Source organism: Chanodichthys erythropterus, chromosome 7, assembly GCF_024489055.1.
Source record: "Chanodichthys erythropterus isolate Z2021 chromosome 7, ASM2448905v1, whole genome shotgun sequence".
Classification (NCBI taxonomy): domain Eukaryota; kingdom Metazoa; phylum Chordata; class Actinopteri; order Cypriniformes; family Xenocyprididae; genus Chanodichthys; species Chanodichthys erythropterus.
The window spans coordinates 34,178,843-34,196,293 of record NC_090227.1 but is presented as its reverse complement, the minus strand read 5'-3'; the positions used below and the strand labels follow the sequence as shown (position 1 = coordinate 34,196,293).

General features: G+C 37.5%; 1 protein-coding gene across 2 annotated transcripts in view; it reads left to right on the top strand.

The window, feature by feature from the left end:
• Positions 1-16,506, top strand: part of megf11 (multiple EGF-like-domains 11) — a 142,174-nt gene extending 125,668 nt beyond the window's left edge. For both annotated transcript variants that reach the window (XM_067389286.1, XM_067389287.1), the window contains 10 exons: positions 1,012-1,140; positions 1,831-1,959; positions 2,709-2,837; positions 3,122-3,250; positions 6,364-6,597; positions 7,043-7,161; positions 8,751-8,805; positions 10,858-10,917; positions 11,566-11,775; positions 14,685-16,506. In XM_067389286.1, the coding sequence (XP_067245387.1) occupies positions 1,012-1,140; positions 1,831-1,959; positions 2,709-2,837; positions 3,122-3,250; positions 6,364-6,597; positions 7,043-7,161; positions 8,751-8,805; positions 10,858-10,917; positions 11,566-11,775; positions 14,685-14,860 (1,370 nt within the window). In that variant the 3' untranslated portion in view covers positions 14,861-16,506. The remainder of the gene's footprint in view (positions 1-1,011; positions 1,141-1,830; positions 1,960-2,708; positions 2,838-3,121; positions 3,251-6,363; positions 6,598-7,042; positions 7,162-8,750; positions 8,806-10,857; positions 10,918-11,565; positions 11,776-14,684) is intronic.
• Positions 16,507-17,451: the final 945 nt, after the last annotated feature.

Genomic DNA, 17,451 nt, shown 5'->3' with positions numbered 1-17,451 from the left:
CATTCAGTTGTTCAAAAGTGATAGTAAAGACATTTATAATGTTACAAAATATTTCTAATTCAAATTAATGCTGTTCTATATAAGAAGAAAACCATGGTTTCCACAAAAACATTAAAGAGTTAGTTCAACCAAAAATGACATTTCTGTCATTAAGTACTCACCCTCGTGTCATTCCAAACCCGTAAAGACCTTTGTTCATCTTCAGAACACAAATTAAGATATTTTTAATGAAATCGAGACGAATTTGTTGAATAAAGCCATTGTTTTTGTTTTGTATTCTCATCACTTAACATTAAGGTTGAACCACTGTAGTCACGTTGAATATTTTAAGGATGTGTTTACTACTTTTCTGGACCTTGAATGATGGTAATTACGTTGCTTTGTTTGGGGGATAAAAAAAAAAAACCTCTTGAATTTCATCAAAAAATCTTTATTTGCGTTCCGAAGATGAATGAAGGTCTTACGGGTTTGGAACGACATGAGGGTGAGGACTTAATTAGAAATTTAATTTCCTTTAGGCAGCACAACAGTTTTCAACATTTATAATAAGTAGAAGTACAATACAATACAATAGAATTATTTCTGAAGGATCATGTGACACAAAACAAAATCATCTTTGTCATCTCATGAATCAGTGATGTTTTAAAATATATTAAAAGTGAAAACTTGTTATAGTTATTCTTAAATTTGTAATAATATTTCACAATATTATTATTTTTACTGTATTTTTTTATCAAATAATTGCAAGAGCATTTTGTCTTTTCAAAAGGGAATGGTACTGCAGTAGAATATAAGAAATAATCATTAGTATTTTCATCATTTCAATCATTTTGCTTAGTGCCGCTGCTGAAAGATCTGTAATTTGAATGCAAATGTTTGACTCCAAAACATTACTGTGGACAAATATCAGTGTAAGGAATAAAAAGCATTGTTAGCATCCTATAGATATTCTATGATTACCACTGAAAGAATGACATACAGGTTTAAGTGTTGTGCTTTGTGTCCCTTCAGTGTGTCCCAGTGGCAAATTCGGGAAAGCCTGTGCTGAGATCTGTCTGTGCACTAACAATGGCACCTGCAACCCCATTGACGGCTCTTGCCAGTGCTTCCCAGGTTGGACTGGAGACGACTGTTCACAGAGTATGAACCAATTTGTCTTTCTCTGTTTTTGTCTTCTGTTTCACCCTTTTATTTCTCCCACTCTTTGTGTTAAGTCCCACTACTCTGTCCCATCCACTTTCATCCATTTCTCTTTCATGGGCGTCTCATGTCATAGTGCCATGTAAATCATGACCATGTCCATTTTATTTTGACAAATACCCCACAAGCACCGCTGATGGAGACCAACAATTTCCTCAATAAATTACTTGATAGCACACTCTCAATAATTTACACAGCGCAGGAGAGCGGCAATATGAAATAGAGACGAGAGCAACAATGTCCCGGAGAATTTATCGCTTATTCGCTCTTCTCCCTCCCCTCTCGAGCTGTTAATCTAACACTGTTTGCTGTAAGTGAATGGGGTGAGGATTGGCTGTGGGAAAAGTGAAATATTTCAATTATTACTGTAATTCAAAAAAACAGTGATATTTTCAGTTTTAAATTGACTAAAAGGTCTATACTGTAGCTACGGCCCTCATTTCAATGTGATTTCCTCTTTATTTTGACTTTTTATTTGCAAAACATGCAAATTTTACATCAAATGCATCATTTTGTATACATGTTATGTCAATTAGGGGCCTATAAATGTGAGATTACACGCGTGTTTTATATTAAAACACAATACACATGTGTCTCAGTCTTTATCTGACGGTGTCTCTGGCTCCGCAGTTTGTCCCATAGGCCAGTGGGGCCCTGACTGCTTGAACTCATGTAACTGTCACAACGGAGCCCAATGTAGTGCCTACGACGGAGAGTGCAGGTGCAGCCTGGGCTGGACCGGCCTCTACTGCACACAGCGTGAGTCTCCCTCGCACACAGATACACACACATTCACAGTTATTAGATGTACAAACAAACCTCTGTTATACATACACACAAACACTCTCTCCCGCAAATGTAATGAACATAAAGTGACACAGTGACATCTGTTGGCAGTATTTCAGAACTGCACTAGAGAGTTGTGAAATCTCATGATGTTATGATGCCACAGAGTGGTCCTTAATAATAAATGCACGTTTTTTCATGTCAGTCATTTAACTCATTAGATGACCTTGCTCTAGGCTGAAATCAAAAACCATCAGCATCACGCCTGCTAAAAACAAAATCCATCTTTCATTCATTACGTCAATCATTTCTTGATCCCTCCTCTGCTGACAATCTGTTTGAAACTTCTTCTTTTTTTATGATAGCAGTGATAACTCTTTCTTGAGGGGTGATGAAATCAGTTTGTGTTTTGCTGCAATGTTTGCTCCAGTAGGCTTGTTATCTTTAGTGGACAGACTGTCTTTGCGTGTTTGTGTACTTATGTAATGTACTTGTGTTTGTCTGTGAATTGCTATTAGTGTCCGAGGCCGTTGTGAAGGGGGAAACACTGCCATGCTAATAAAGTTAAATTAGGTACATGTTACAATAAATTCTGGTCATTTGCCGGATTCGAATGTTGCAGCTTCTTTTACACTCTGGGTTTCCGGTTGCTGGTGCCATCAGCATACACCAACTGTGTGTTGTAGGTTAATGTGATGTAGCAGGATATCTCTTTCCTTCAGGCTGTCCCTCAGGGTTTTATGGGCGAGACTGTGCAGAAGTATGCCGCTGTCAAAATGGAGCTGACTGTGATCATATCACTGGCCAGTGTGCCTGTCGGACTGGCTTTATTGGGACCAACTGTGAACAGAGTGAGTGTTGTAGCCTCTTTAAGAATGTTGTGTTCTTGTGTTAGGGGGTTGTGAGAATGTCAGTTCGAAAGAGACATTCAGCTGCCCTGATGAGGTTGATGATGGTTGTAATTGATGATCTGTGTGTGTGTGTGTGCGTGTGTGTGTGTGTGTGCATGCTTGTGTATGTGTTCCCCATCCACCATCTCAGGCAGTCGATCACAACATTTGTCTGAGTGCTTGTTTTACACAGTGTTTAGCGGGGGTGTTTGATTAATTGTGTTCGTGTATGTGTTTTTGTACAGAGTGTCCTCCCGGGACTTTTGGCTATGGCTGTCAGCAGCTGTGTGAATGTATGAACAACGCCACCTGTGACTATGTGACCGGAACGTGCTACTGCAGCCCGGGATACAAAGGAATCCGCTGTGACCAGGGTAACACTCTCTTTTATGTCCTTTTTGATGGAAAATTCCAAACATTTATACTAAATGAAGAAACTGGATAAATTCTTTTGACTTGAGCCTCAAAGTAACCACATAGCAAGTGCTTGGCAACCAGCTAGAACACACTAGCAACCACATAGCAGCATGTTAACCAATCCGACCCTTTAGTATCTGCAAAGAATACTAGGAACTACATATTAACACAGTAACAACCACTCAGGCCCTTAGGAACTGCATAGAACACTCTAGCAACAAAATAGCAACACACTAACAACCACTTAAGGTTCACACCAAGCATAATAACTATAAAGATAAATATAAAATATAACTATAAATGAATAGCACTGTCCACACCACAGCTATAGCGATAACCATATCATTGGGATCACTTTCAGAATGATTTTTTTTCCCAGCTGTTGAACAATAAAACACTGACAGCCTATCAGAATACAATCAAATTCAAGGGCTCGCGCATTTAAAATGGCAGACGACATTGCGGAGAAGTTAAAGGTGCAGTCTTTTCAAAAGATGTAATATAAGTCTAAGGTGTCCCCTGAATGTGTCTGTGAAGTTTCAGCTCAAAATACACCATAGATTTTTTTTAATTAATTTTATTAACTGCCTATTTTGGGACATCATTAACTATGCACCAATTCAGGCTGCGGCCCCTTTAAATCTCGCGCTCCCTGCCCCCCGAGCTCTCGACTATAAGTGCAGTTATACAGTGCATAAACAAAGTTCACACAGCTAATATAACCCTCAAATGGATCTTTACAAGATGTTCGTCATGCATGCTGCATGCATGGATCGGATCATGTGAGTATTGTATTTATTTGGATGTTTACATTTGATTCTGAATGAGTTTGAAGCTATATGCTCTGTGGCTAACGGGCTAATGCTACACCGTTGGAGAGATTTACAAAGAATGAAGTTGTGTTTATGAATTATACAGACTCCAAGTGTTTAAAAATGAAAATAGCGACGGTTTGTCTCCGCGAATACAGTAATAAATTATAGTAACTTTAACCACATTTAACAGTACATTAGCAATATGCTAACAAAACATTTAGAAAGACAATTTACAAATATCACTAAAAATATCATGTAATCATGTAAGTTATGTAAGTTATTGATCCATCTGCCATTTTTCGCTATTGTCCTTGCTTGCTTACCTAGTCTGATGATTCTGCTGTGCACAGATCCAGACGTTAATACTGGCTGCCCTTGTGTAATGCCTTGAACATGAGCTGGCATATGCAAATATTGGGGTCATACATATTAATGATCCCGACTGTTACGTAAAAGTCAGTGTTATGTTGAGATTCGCCTGTTCTTCTGAGGTCTTTTAAACAAATGAGATTTATATAAGAAGGAGGAAGCAATGGAGTTTGAAACTCAACGTATGTCTGTTCCATGTATTGAACTCTTGTTATTCAACTATGCCGAGGTAAATTCAATTTTTGATTCTAGGGCACCTTTAATCGCCAAGGTCCAGAAAAAGTCACAACTGTTTGACAAGTCAAACCTTTTTAAAAGAAAATGGATATATGGAAAACAATCGGTCATAACCTCAGAATAACTGTTGAGAAGTATCAACGATGAGATCATCATGCCAGGCTAGCAAACAATGTAACATAAAATAACCTCAGGTAACCAGCGCTAGTTTCTTTTTTGTCTCGCTTCCTTTGTTGCAGTGAAAAAGATTAGGCGTTGTTTTTTTTCCACTATATTGACTTTGTCGGCTAAATTCAGTTAGATTTGATTACACTAGCTATTCACTCGAAACATTGCATGCTGAGGACATCTGCTGGTTAAAGCCATTTAAATGCAACAAGAACAACAAAAACATGTCGTACACACTTTGAAACCGCAGCGCGTGAGCTTAGAATAAACAGACTGTTAACATTCATTGGTGTGGGCGCAAATATAGTTATCGTTCTTGGTGTGAACGGGCCTTTAGACTCTTTGCAACCACACAGAACATCTTGTGAACTACATATAAACACACCAACAGTGTTGAAGAAAGTTACTTTTAAAAGTAATGCATTACAATAATGCATTACTCCCTAAAAAAGTAACTAATTGCATTACTTTTTTGTGGAAAGTAATGCTACATGACTTTTGTGTTACTTTTTCTCACCTGGGCTGGGCTTGATGTTTGTCAAAACAAACAAAAAAAGCTATATTTTTTGCAAGTTTAAAGGCCCTTTCACACCAAAAGTGAAATGTATTAGCCTCAGGCTGAAGGAAATGCAAATTCACGCCTATACAGTAGAGGGCGCAGCTCAAACAAACCTTATAGCTATGATGCCATTCTGGATTGTAGAAGAACAGGACATAGCAGAGTAAAGTTCAACAGTCTTCAGCAAGAAAAACAAAAAATGAAACACAAATGTGTTGTTTATCTAAAGTAATTTTGATTATTAGCTATATGGCTGAATTGGTTCATCAAAGGTCAGCAGCAAAGACACTGGTTAATAAAGTGAGATTAAATACATAAAGTATATTTGTGTAATTTAACATATTTAATTATAGTTTTTAATTGTAGTATTTATGAATCTGCTTTTGTGCAAATGAGATGAGTAAATGCAAGCTTACATTTAGTCTAGAACTACACCAACAATCATGTTCACACAATACACACAACGCCTCTGCATTTGCTCACAATTTCTAAAAACATGGGGACAGCAGAGGTGTCAGGGAAAACAAAGTAACTTGTGTTACCTATTTGAAAAAGTAACTCAGATATTAAATTTAAAAGTAATGTGTTACTTTATTAGTTACTTAAAGTAATCTGATTACGTAACTAGCATTAATTGTAATGCGTTACTCCTAACACTGCTCACCAACAACCACATTGCAGCACACTAACAACCACTCAAACCCATAGTGCCTGCATAGTAACTCCCTGGCAACCACAAGTAAAATAAACAAGATTTTGATATTATATGAAGAAGTGCACCATGAAAATTTTGTGATGTCTGCTATCATACATGAAACGAGATTAGTATGCATAAGAGAAGTCTTTTGTACCTGTACTTGTTGGAATGAAGTACTCTAATCTACTGTACTTGATTTCAGCATAATCATATTCTGTGTCCCAGCGGCTCTAGTGATGGAGGAGCTGAACCCATACACTAAGATCAGTCCCGCCCTGGGTTCAGAGCGCCAGTCCGCGGGTGCTGTCATGGGCATCATCTTCCTGCTCCTGATCATCATGGCCATGCTCAGCTTGTTTGTTTGGTTCAGGCAGAGACAGAGAGAAAAAGGCCAGGACATGCCTAGTGTCTCATACACACCTGCCCTGCGTGTCACCAACACTGACTACTCCCTCTCTGGTGAGAACTTCCTTTGAGAATAATCATCATATATTGAATAAGCTGCTGTGAACAACTTAAGATGCTTTTTACAAATATGACTTATATAGTACATATTTTTGAATGGTGTGTGAAGTGGCGTTTCTGTCTGCTCAGTAATTGACAGTAAAAGCAGCATTGCTTTATGGTTTCCATAGTGCTACCACACTTTTCATACTGTATTCTGATAACCTTTGCTGAAGTATATTTTAATAATCTGAAAATACTGCGTATCTATGGTCTTTTTTAATGCCAGCTGCATAGATGCTAGTTTTATTGATGTGGCAATAAATGGCTCCACCAGTTCCATTAAGTATCATGAATTTCTGTCCATTAACAGGATGTCATGCATTATCAGACAGGAGTTTGTATACTTGTACAGTACGATATATAGGAGTTTTGAACACTACTTGCTCTCTCAATCTAGAAACGTCTCAGAGCAGCAGCAGTGGCCAGTGCTTCTCCAATCCCAGCTACCACACTGTGGCACAGTGCAACATCTCATCCTCCATCACAAACAACCTGGATGGCACTCTCACTCTTAAGGTGAGCACATTAGGGTCACGACTCCATGTAGGTTCGGTAGATGAACCATTTTCAAACACTGTATTTTTCAAGCATCATTTTATGGCCATAGTAGCTGCTCTTGTTCTTCGAATATTACTTAAAAATACATATCCTACAACATGACTCAAAAACAAGGGCGAACTCTGCGTATTCACTCCTTTAGGCTTATTTGTTGAAGGGAGGAATCAGCATTAATTTGCATCAAGATGGAATAATGATCCGAAGCTGCATATAAAGTTGTGCATTTATAGTTATAATGCCAGACTTTGACACGCTGTGTGACATTCACTACTATTAGAAATTTTGAGGTCAGTAAGATATTTTTTATCTAAAAGGATGCATTCAATTGATTAAAAGTGACAGCTAAGATATTTATAATGTTAAAAAAGTTTTCTGTTTCAAATAAATGTTCAGTTCATGAAAGAATCCTGAAAAATATCACAGTTTCTACATAAATATTAAGTTATACAGTATATGTGCTAACTGTTTTCATCATTGATAAAAATAAGAAATGTTTCTTGAGCAGTAAATCAGCATATTAGAATGATTTCTGAAGGATCATGTGACACTGAAGACTGGAATGATGCTGAAAAAATTCAGCTTTGCCATCGCAGGAATAAATTACATTTTTAAATTTATTAAAATAGAAAACAGTTATTTTGAATTGTGATAATATTTCACAATATTTACTGTATTTTTAATTAAATAAATGCAGTCTTGGTCAACATAAAAAATATTACCGCCCCCAAACTTTTAAACCGTAGTGTACATTAGACAGGGTTATTACCAGTGAGGTGGGACCAAATGATGTGTTAAAGGCACAAAAAGTAATTTTCACCTTATTTAAAACAAAAGCATAGCTTGATGACGTCGTCATCTTCTCCTCAACAGCCAATGGAAAGCAATCTGATGGGCAGAAATCATGTTCATGGATGAGCTAATGTATTAAAGTTTTATTAACAATATGGTAATATGAAGCAGGACGGGGTGAGAGCCGTGGGAGCGGGACGAGACCAGTGGAGCAAATGCTAATGATAGACCCCTGCAATGCACACCGATCTCGAGTTCAGCGGAGCTGAACTGCTTTTGCTTCAGTCAGCTGCTTTCCCGCTTTTCGTTGTGTATGAGGGGTAACGCAGAGCTGTTTTACATGGTTAAAACAGTCATACTAAATACATTTAAGTGTGTTGAAAGTTGTTATAATGTTACTTTGTGCGTTCGCACGGTGGCTGCAATGATAGACTTGTTGCACTGTGCAGTAATCTAGATCGATATTGGTAAAACTGAAAATCGAAGGTTATGGATATGATATTATAATCTAAAAACCTTATCTTACATATTATGCCTTTAAAGTTCTTGTAAAAATAAAAAGTAAAATTTGTTGTTTTCTTCAGACAATAATTTGCAAGTTACGTAATCACGCCAGTGAGATAAATTTTATAGCTTAATTCAGTCTTAATGAAACCAAAAAAGGTCAAGAATCCCTGTATTGCACAATTTCATCAAGTCTGTCAGGACAATGGTTTTTTAAAGTGTCTTTGATGTTTTTTGTCTCATTTTCCCTTTAGAAAGGAGACAGGAACAGTTCAGAATGGAGAGCGTACTGCAATCTCAATGACCTGGGTCAGTGTCCTCACTTAATTTCTTATCTCACCTCCTATTCAAACCATCTTTTATCTGTTCCCTTCAGACAAAAGTACTCATGCATTTTGAAATGGATCAGATATATCATTCTTTTCTCCGCTGAGCCTGTTCTCCAAAACAAATAAGACATTTGTTTTCCATTGAGGCACCAGAGAATTAAACTACTTACTCATTCCTGGGGGTTGCAACGAACACCAGACGGCGCTTCTGGCACTGGAGCAAGACCTCCGCCTGCTGCGTTTCTAATAAGCCCTTACTTTAGGTGGCACATGCACGTGGTGGAAGGTCAGGCTTTACCTATATTATCCAAGGTCACTCAGAGTAGGGGGGAGAGAGTTCATTACCTCTCTGACTTCCCATCCCCAAGCCACCTCACCCCATTATGTCTACCTGCAGGTCTGCTGATAAGGCTTCGGCAGGGCATACGAGGCCTCAGAGACTCGGGTTGGGTATTTCCATCATATTCTTTTGCAAGTCCATAGAGGAAGTGAAATAGGGCCATGAAGTAATTTCACCTTGTTATTGGAAATTTCCCTGATTTCTGATCACAGTGTTTATGAGAGCTGTAATGTAAACTTGTAGATGACAGCCTGTTTTATAAATGGGAAGTTATTTCAAAGCCTGAGCCAAAAGTTGTTAAATTTTGATAAAGATTACAAAGACATTGTCTTCTTACTGAATCGTTCACCGTAAGACAAGGAATCTGTGTTAAAGTAAATTAGGACAGTTTTGAGTTCAAATCAAGTGAAAGTATAAATGGTTGTCTTCTTTAAACAGATGAAACTACATTACATATAGAGGAAAGACCCATTTGAACAGTGAACACACACTGTTCCTCTGCTGCTGTCATGTCACCATGGAGACTATTCACTGAGTCAATCCAAATTAATATTCCACTGGCTTTATCATTGAGGATTCAGTGCACTGTTTGAGCATTTTCATTTATCTATCTTGACGTCACCCTAAAGGCATGTCAGTATCTCTGGGTAGTCAGCTGAGAAACGTGATGAGTAGAGATGTGATTTGGTTAAAGGTTAACTCATAATACTCATAAGAGTGACTAAGTTGGGTATTGCCTAAGCGCTTGTTTTTGCTTTTATATGTGTGTTGTCTTTTTTTTGGTTGGACTTCAGAGTTCATCTTACTTACCTGCCTGCCTTTCCATGTTTTCTGTTAATGACATTTTGTTGGCTAATTGCAATAACATCTTCATCATAAAGTCAAATAATCCAACCATCAACCATACAATAATACTTCAGGTGTTCCCCTGTGTGCTTAAAGTAGTCGTTGGAAACAACTTCAGTAAATGTTAATTTGTGCTAGAAAATGTACAGATATATAAATATATATATTAGATTAGATTAGAATATATTAGATTGATTATTTATACAAATATATGTGTGTAAACATTGTTTTATTTGAAAATGTATGTAAAATTAATTTTAAAAAATTGTAAAAAAGCAAAATTTGGGTAGAATTTGATTTTATATATTTGACCCTGGACCACAAATCCAGTCATAAGTCACACAGGTATATTTGTAGTAATAGCCAACAATACATTGTATGTGTCAAAATTATCAATTTTTCTTTTATGCCAAAAATCATTAGGATATTAAGGAAAGATATTTTGTAAATTTCCTACCGTAAATATATCAAAAATGTATTTTTATGAGTGGATATGCATTGCTAAGGACTTTATTTGGACAACTTTAAAGGCGATTTTCTTAATATTTAGATTTTTTTTTTTTTTTGCACCCTCAGATTCCAGATATTCAAATAGTTGTATTTTGGCCAAATATTGCCCTATTCTAACAAACCATACATTAATGAAAAGCGTATTTATTCAGCTTTATTCATGTATAAATTTAAAAAAAATGTACCCTTATGACTGTTTTTTTTTACTGTATTTTTAATTTAAAAATGCCATGTCATGTCATTGGGAGGTTTCTGTGGAGCTTTACCAATTATAATCATCTGTTTATGTTGTTGAGTCATGATTTACTGAGAATGTGTGTTCATGTGCCTCATTAGGAGTATCAAGAGGAGACACACTTACACTGAGGGACAACAAAACCACCCGAATGGCCAAAGGTAACAACCATGTTGGACATTTGCTCATGTAACAATAAATGGACACCTATCTATACACAAGATGTCCCTTTCCATTTTTGTGGTGGTCCCTTAACAATTAGTTTTTAAAAAGAATGAAAAGAATGGTTTTTGAAGATTAGTCAAGTCAGTTATACAGTGATCACACTGTATCCTGGATGTGCTTGTGCCTCATTTGCAAATGAGTTTCTGTTTCAGTTGTGCAAAAGATTTATAAATACTCTGTTGTGTCATCACTTCCTTTATTCTACAGAGCACAACTTAATCTCTTCCTCTTTATTTCTGGATGATGTACATAAGCAATACAGCCAGCGTCTATTTTTTACTCTCTACACTAACTCTTCTTCAGCTATATTAGATGTTAACTGCTGTAACATGATTTTCCAGTGCGGTTTAACAGGATTTCACTGGAAAAATCCACTCTGGGTTGCTGTTTCTAAACAGTTCATTGTGGAAAAGTGCTTATTTTGCAGCTTTGACTAGAGATTGTCTTGAACGCAACTTAATTTTCCTATAGTTCTTTGTATATATAATAACATTTATTAAATTTTTCTCTCCCAGAGGATGATGTGGTGATTACATTGCAAGAAAATGAATATGTGAGTAATATCTCTTCTGTAATGTGTGTAGATTACATAAAGGCCTCCATGTGTAGCTCCAGCTCGTGCTCCCTAAATAGTGAGAACCCGTACGCCACCATCCGAGATCCACCCAGCCTGGCCTGCAAGCACACTGAAAGCAGTTACGTGGAGATGAAGTCTCCTGCGCACAGAGACCTGACCTTCTGCTCCAGCACTAGCACAACCCTGACCACTGCCAGCAGGAACGTCTATGACGTGGGTGAGTCTGATGAAAGCAAATGAGTACTTCCTTCTTATATAAGCTCTCCAGTTTTCTCATTTTTCTCTCTCAAAACACACGAGTTGTTAATACAGTTTTAGTACGAAGTTGAAAACTTGGAAGCACTAATGAGAAAAACAAACTGCAGTAATTTCTGTGGAAAGACACATTCAGGGGTTGCTCATTTTTCGTTACAGCGTAAAAAGTAAAGCCTTACTACTATTATTAGTGTAGCATGGAGACTGGGACATTGGAGTTTTAAATCGAATGCAGATATTACTTTTGCTTTTGAATTAGCAGCAATTTGTGGCCTGCAATTGTTTGAACGGTGGGTTCATTATTATTCTTAATTAAAAACACAACAACAAAACAGTACAATGACAAACTCACTTATAATAAAAATAATAATGATTCCGTACATTTATATAGCGCTTTTCTGGGCACTCAAAGCGCTTTACATATTGAAGGGGGAATCTCCTCAACCACCAATGTGCAGCATCCACCTGGATGATGTGACGGGAGCCATATTGCACCAGAACGCCCACCACACACCAGCTTATTGGTGGAGAGGAGACAGAGTGATAAGCTAATCAGTGTATGGGGATGATTAGGAGGCCATGATGGACAGAGGCCAGTGGGTAAGTTTGGCCAGGATGTCAGGGTTACACACCTACTCTTTTCGAAGGACATCCTGGGATTTTTAATGACCACAGAGAGTCAGGACCTCGGTTTAACATCTCATCCGCAGGACGGTGTTTTTTGACAGTATAGTGTCATCACTATTCTGGGGCATTAGGACCCACACAGACCACAGGGTGAGCACCCTCTGCTGGCCTCACTAACACCTCTTCCAGCAGCAACCTAGTTTTCCCAGGAGGTCTCCCATCCAGGTACAGGGTGATATGGCTGCTGACTCTATAGAACTCTTATTAACCAAACGAATAAGGTCGCTTATTAACAAAGCGAATAACCGTGGAATTAAGGAATAATTAAAGAATTACAAGGAATTCTATTGTAGTTATGAAGTGATCAATTTGAACTATTTGCAAATAATGACACAAATGACAAAAATGACACATTTAAAAAAAATGGGGGGGCAATTTGGTCATATCTAATTATTGGGGGGACTTGTTCCCCTCAATGTCTATGGTGGTTACGACACTGCCGTCTGGCCCCCAAAAAAGTCACTCTAATATTTAATTGGACCTCCTGTTGCTTTGATTACATCAATGGCATCGTTTCGATAAGCTTATGCAGTGACACACCATTTATTGCCAAGATCTTGTATTGATGATGGGAGAGTTGGACCACTGTGTAAAGTCTTCTCCAGCACACACGAAGAGTCCAATCTTTATGCTCCCTAGCAAATTGAAGCCTTTTTTCTCACCGGTAAGTATTTAAGTCTACACAGCTGTTTAGTCCCAATCCCTTGAGTTCTCTTTACATTGTGCGTGTGGAAATGCTCTTAATTTCACTGTTAAACATAGCCATGAGTTCTACTGTAGATTTTTTTTTTTTTTTTTTTTCGTTTAATTGATCTCCAATCACATTCATTCAAGATTTTTTTCTGACCACATTTCTTCCTCGATGATGATGGTTCACCTCTATCCTTCCAGGTTTTAATAATGTGTGGACAATTTTCCACAACCACAGGATATTTCTTCCGGCATGATTGTTTAAGTTACTCACTGCATCAGTTAGGGTTAAATAACTTGTTGCCAGCTGAAACATATTAATCAATAAAGTAATTATCCAATGGAAGGTTTGGTAACACTTTAGTTTAGGGTCCAATTCTCACTATTAAATAGTTACTTATTAGCATGCATATTAATAGGATATTGTCTGTTTATTAATACATATAAAGCACATATTAATGCCTTAATCTGCATGACCATATTCTACATCCCGTAATCCTACCCAATACTTAGACTTAACTACCTTACTATTAATAAGCAGTAATTAGGAGTTTATTGAGGCAAAAATCTTAATCTAAAGTATGACCAAAGACTATATAATAACACAAGACGTGTCACTTGTATTGTTTTGAATGGGAGAAAGTATAACGCACAATATGGCGGAATAAGTCCCGCCTTCTAAATAAGAGCCAATCGCCGACTGGTAAAGTCATCGCGTCACTTCAGCGGCCGTTAGAATCACTGGTTTCTATAGAAACAGTCAGACGCGCGCCTTCGAAGAGGCATTTAGGTTTGCGCATTAGCTTGATCCAGCCTGAAAAATACAGTTTTTTTGTCATGATTCGAGCGTTTAGAAACTAAATTTATGAGCCGGTTGTTGTTAGATTTCATTGGTGATTTCAAATATGAAATTTAATCGTAAGGTTGGCGAACAGTTTTGGAGAATTTGATGTTTCCTCATTCAAAGAGATTGCATGATGCCCAGGATGCCCGAGAGGCATTTCAAAGATGGCCGCCGAGTGAAATGACTTGTCTTAAAGGGACTTTGGTATGACCGAAGGTTCTTACCTATTTACCTAGTTGAATTCAGGTAGTGACTTTTTTTGGCCAGGCATATATTATCATATCAATTGTTTTGTAATGTTTATAATGACATATTTATGTTTTATGCATGAATAACAGATGTAATTTATGCTTCGTGTTCTAAGCTTTTAGTGAATGAGACCCAAAATACAGTATAATACAGTATTTTTAATGTTTGAATGTGTTAAAGTATCAATTCATGTATTTAAAGGAGAAATTTCCCATTGTAGTACAAGGTTGCCACATGGCAATATTTAATCCCATTATTTTCCCATAAATGATGCCAAAATATCTAATGGGAAACATATTAAATCTCTAGAATAAAAAATATACACCATATAGAGAGCTATGTGTGAAAGATTCAGAGAGAGTTTGAGAAATTGAACCGCTCACCTCTCTTTTCTTTCTCAGAACCGACAGTGAGTGTTCTTCAGGGACCCAACGGCCTGGCGACCGGATTCTCCCAGAGTCCTTACGACCTTCCGAGGAACAGCCACATTCCCAGCCACTACGACATCTTGCCCATGCGCCACAGCCCCACACACACCCCACCCCCTCCAGAGAGCCCCCCGAGCTCCCTGCTGTAGAGCCCAGTCCTGCCCCAAAAACACAGACGCAAGACTGGCAGCTCCGAGACCTCGTTTTTTTACAATCTCAACCTCTCTCTCTCTTCCTCTCCAACACACATTCAAATACAGATGCATGAGTAGATTAACTGGACATGACACAGGTGGAGACCGTATTCCTCTTTCCGTTGAGTAAACGAGGATTGTGGGAAATGAACTGTATACCAGAACAAGAGCTCGAGATTTGGACACCAGCGATTATTCATCATCCCTCTCAGAGGTGTTTTATAACAAGCTGTGCATATAAAATCAGGAAATACAAATGTAGAAAAGCATTCTTTGCTTATAGGTCAATGAAAAGACTTTTGGAGGGAATAAAGGAGCATTTGAGAGGCTTTCATGGAAACATACTCACTATGTTGATTCTTAAAGACTAGAGCTCTGCACACTGGAACAGATAATCAATGCGACTCAGTGATCCAGAACTTGTAATTTGGAGATGGCATCAATCTCGAAACCGAGAGCCGGGGTGACCGTGAGAGGGCAGTGCTCTTTTTTCACCCCTGAGTGTTTAATCTGGACCATAGAGGCAAAAGCATGGTTTAAAATAAGAAATAATAAGAGTTCTTATTGTGTAAAGACGGTTACCATTATGAGATGAGGGAGTACCGACCATGACTTTAATACTGTACATTCATCTACCATTCAGAAATATTTATAAAGTTTATGAGGAGAGCCTGGGGTCAACATGAGCTCTGTGATACTGCACTACACTGCTCATTTGTGTAACAACCTGGTGCTTTCTATTGTACTGTACATAGAAGTTTATGACTGTTGCTATCAGTTAATTGGGTGTGTATGTCTTATGAACTGGGATTAAGTTGTGTAACACTATACAAAGCTATCATGTTTAGTTTTTCTTCTCTGTATGTTTACATTTTTAAAACATCTGTTAGCAGGCCTTGAAAGGTTTTTATTTTGTGGTTATGTATTTATGATGTTTATTTATACCTTGTTTGTGCAAGTGATGTTTTCTTTATAGTGTAAAAGTTAAAACATATTTAAAAGGGGAAAAAAGTAGCATGAACAAATGAAACCCATAGTGACCAATTATTTTCATGTGCTTGTGCTATTCGTGCACAGTATTAATATATAAAGTCGACATTATATGTTAGCTCTTATGTCAAAATAGACTCCATGACAGACCTCATACGTGTCCTAAAAACAGTATAAATAGATTTGGAGACTTGTCGCATTCCTTGTGTTTCACTTTGTTTGATGATTGCGGCTTTGCAGCTTTGATTTGAGTTTTGTGGCTGCGTAACATCATAATAGCAATAACATAGTGACAATCATTCATAAATAAAAGGGGGGAAAGCATTTCATCAATCCTATCAGCTCTACAGCTCAGTAGTGGTTCCTCGTGCACTTTTATGAATTGTTCAAGATCGCTCAATCTATTTAATGTTCTTACTGTTTAATTGCTGCTTATAAAAATACATAAAGTCCTAATTTTTGAAACCTGTTCGAAGGACATTGGTTAATTGCATTGTTTGGCTGTCACATATTTTTATGTAATAACCACTAAACTGTATAGTTGACTTATCTCAAGAAATGTTTACGTTATATATTATATCTTTAAAAACATTAAAGGATTAGTTCACTTTCAAATGAAAATTAGCCCAAGCTTTACTCACCCTCAAGCCATGCTAGGTGTATATGACTTTCTTCTTTCTGATGAACACAATCGGAGAAATATTAATAAATATCCTGACGCATTCAAGCTTTATAATGGCAGTGAGCGGGGTTCACAAGTATGAGCTGAAGAAAGTGCATCCATCCACCATAAACGTATACTCTACATGGCTCCGGGGGGTTAATAAAGGCCTTCTGAAGCGAACTGATGCGTTTGTGTAAAAAAATATTCATATTTAAGTTATGAAGTAAAAAATCAAGTTCCGCCAGACCACCTTCCGTATTCTACTTATGAAGAAAGTATAAAACTCTTGCTGTTCAAAAATTTTATGCTACATCCTACACCTTCCCTATTCAGCTTATAGAAAAAGCTTAACTGACGCAAAGCCGTTTCGTTTTTTCCATAAGTTGAATACAGAAGGTGGTCTGGCGGAAGCTAGATATTTTACTTCATAACTTTTTTTACACAAATGCAGTGTGTCGCTTCAGAAAGCCTTTATTAACCCCAAGGAGCCATGTGGACTATGTTTATGATGGATGGATGTGGATGGAGGAACTTTCTTGAGCTTCATATTCGTTCACTGCCATTATAAAGCTTGGATGCGTCAGGTTATTTATTAATATTTCTGTGATTGTGTTCATCAGAAAAAAGAAAGTCATATACACCTAGGATTGCTTAAGGGTGAGTAAAGCTTGGGGTAATTTTCATTTGAATGTAAACTAATCCTTTAAAGGGTTAGTTCACCCAAAAAGGAAAATTCTGTCATTTATTACTCACCCTCATGTCGTTTCACACCCGTAAGACCTTCATTAATCTTCGGAATACAAATTAAGATATTTTAGTTGAAATCCGATGGCTCCGTGAGGCCTCCATAGGGAGCAATGTCACTTCCTCTGTCAGGATCCATAAAGGTACT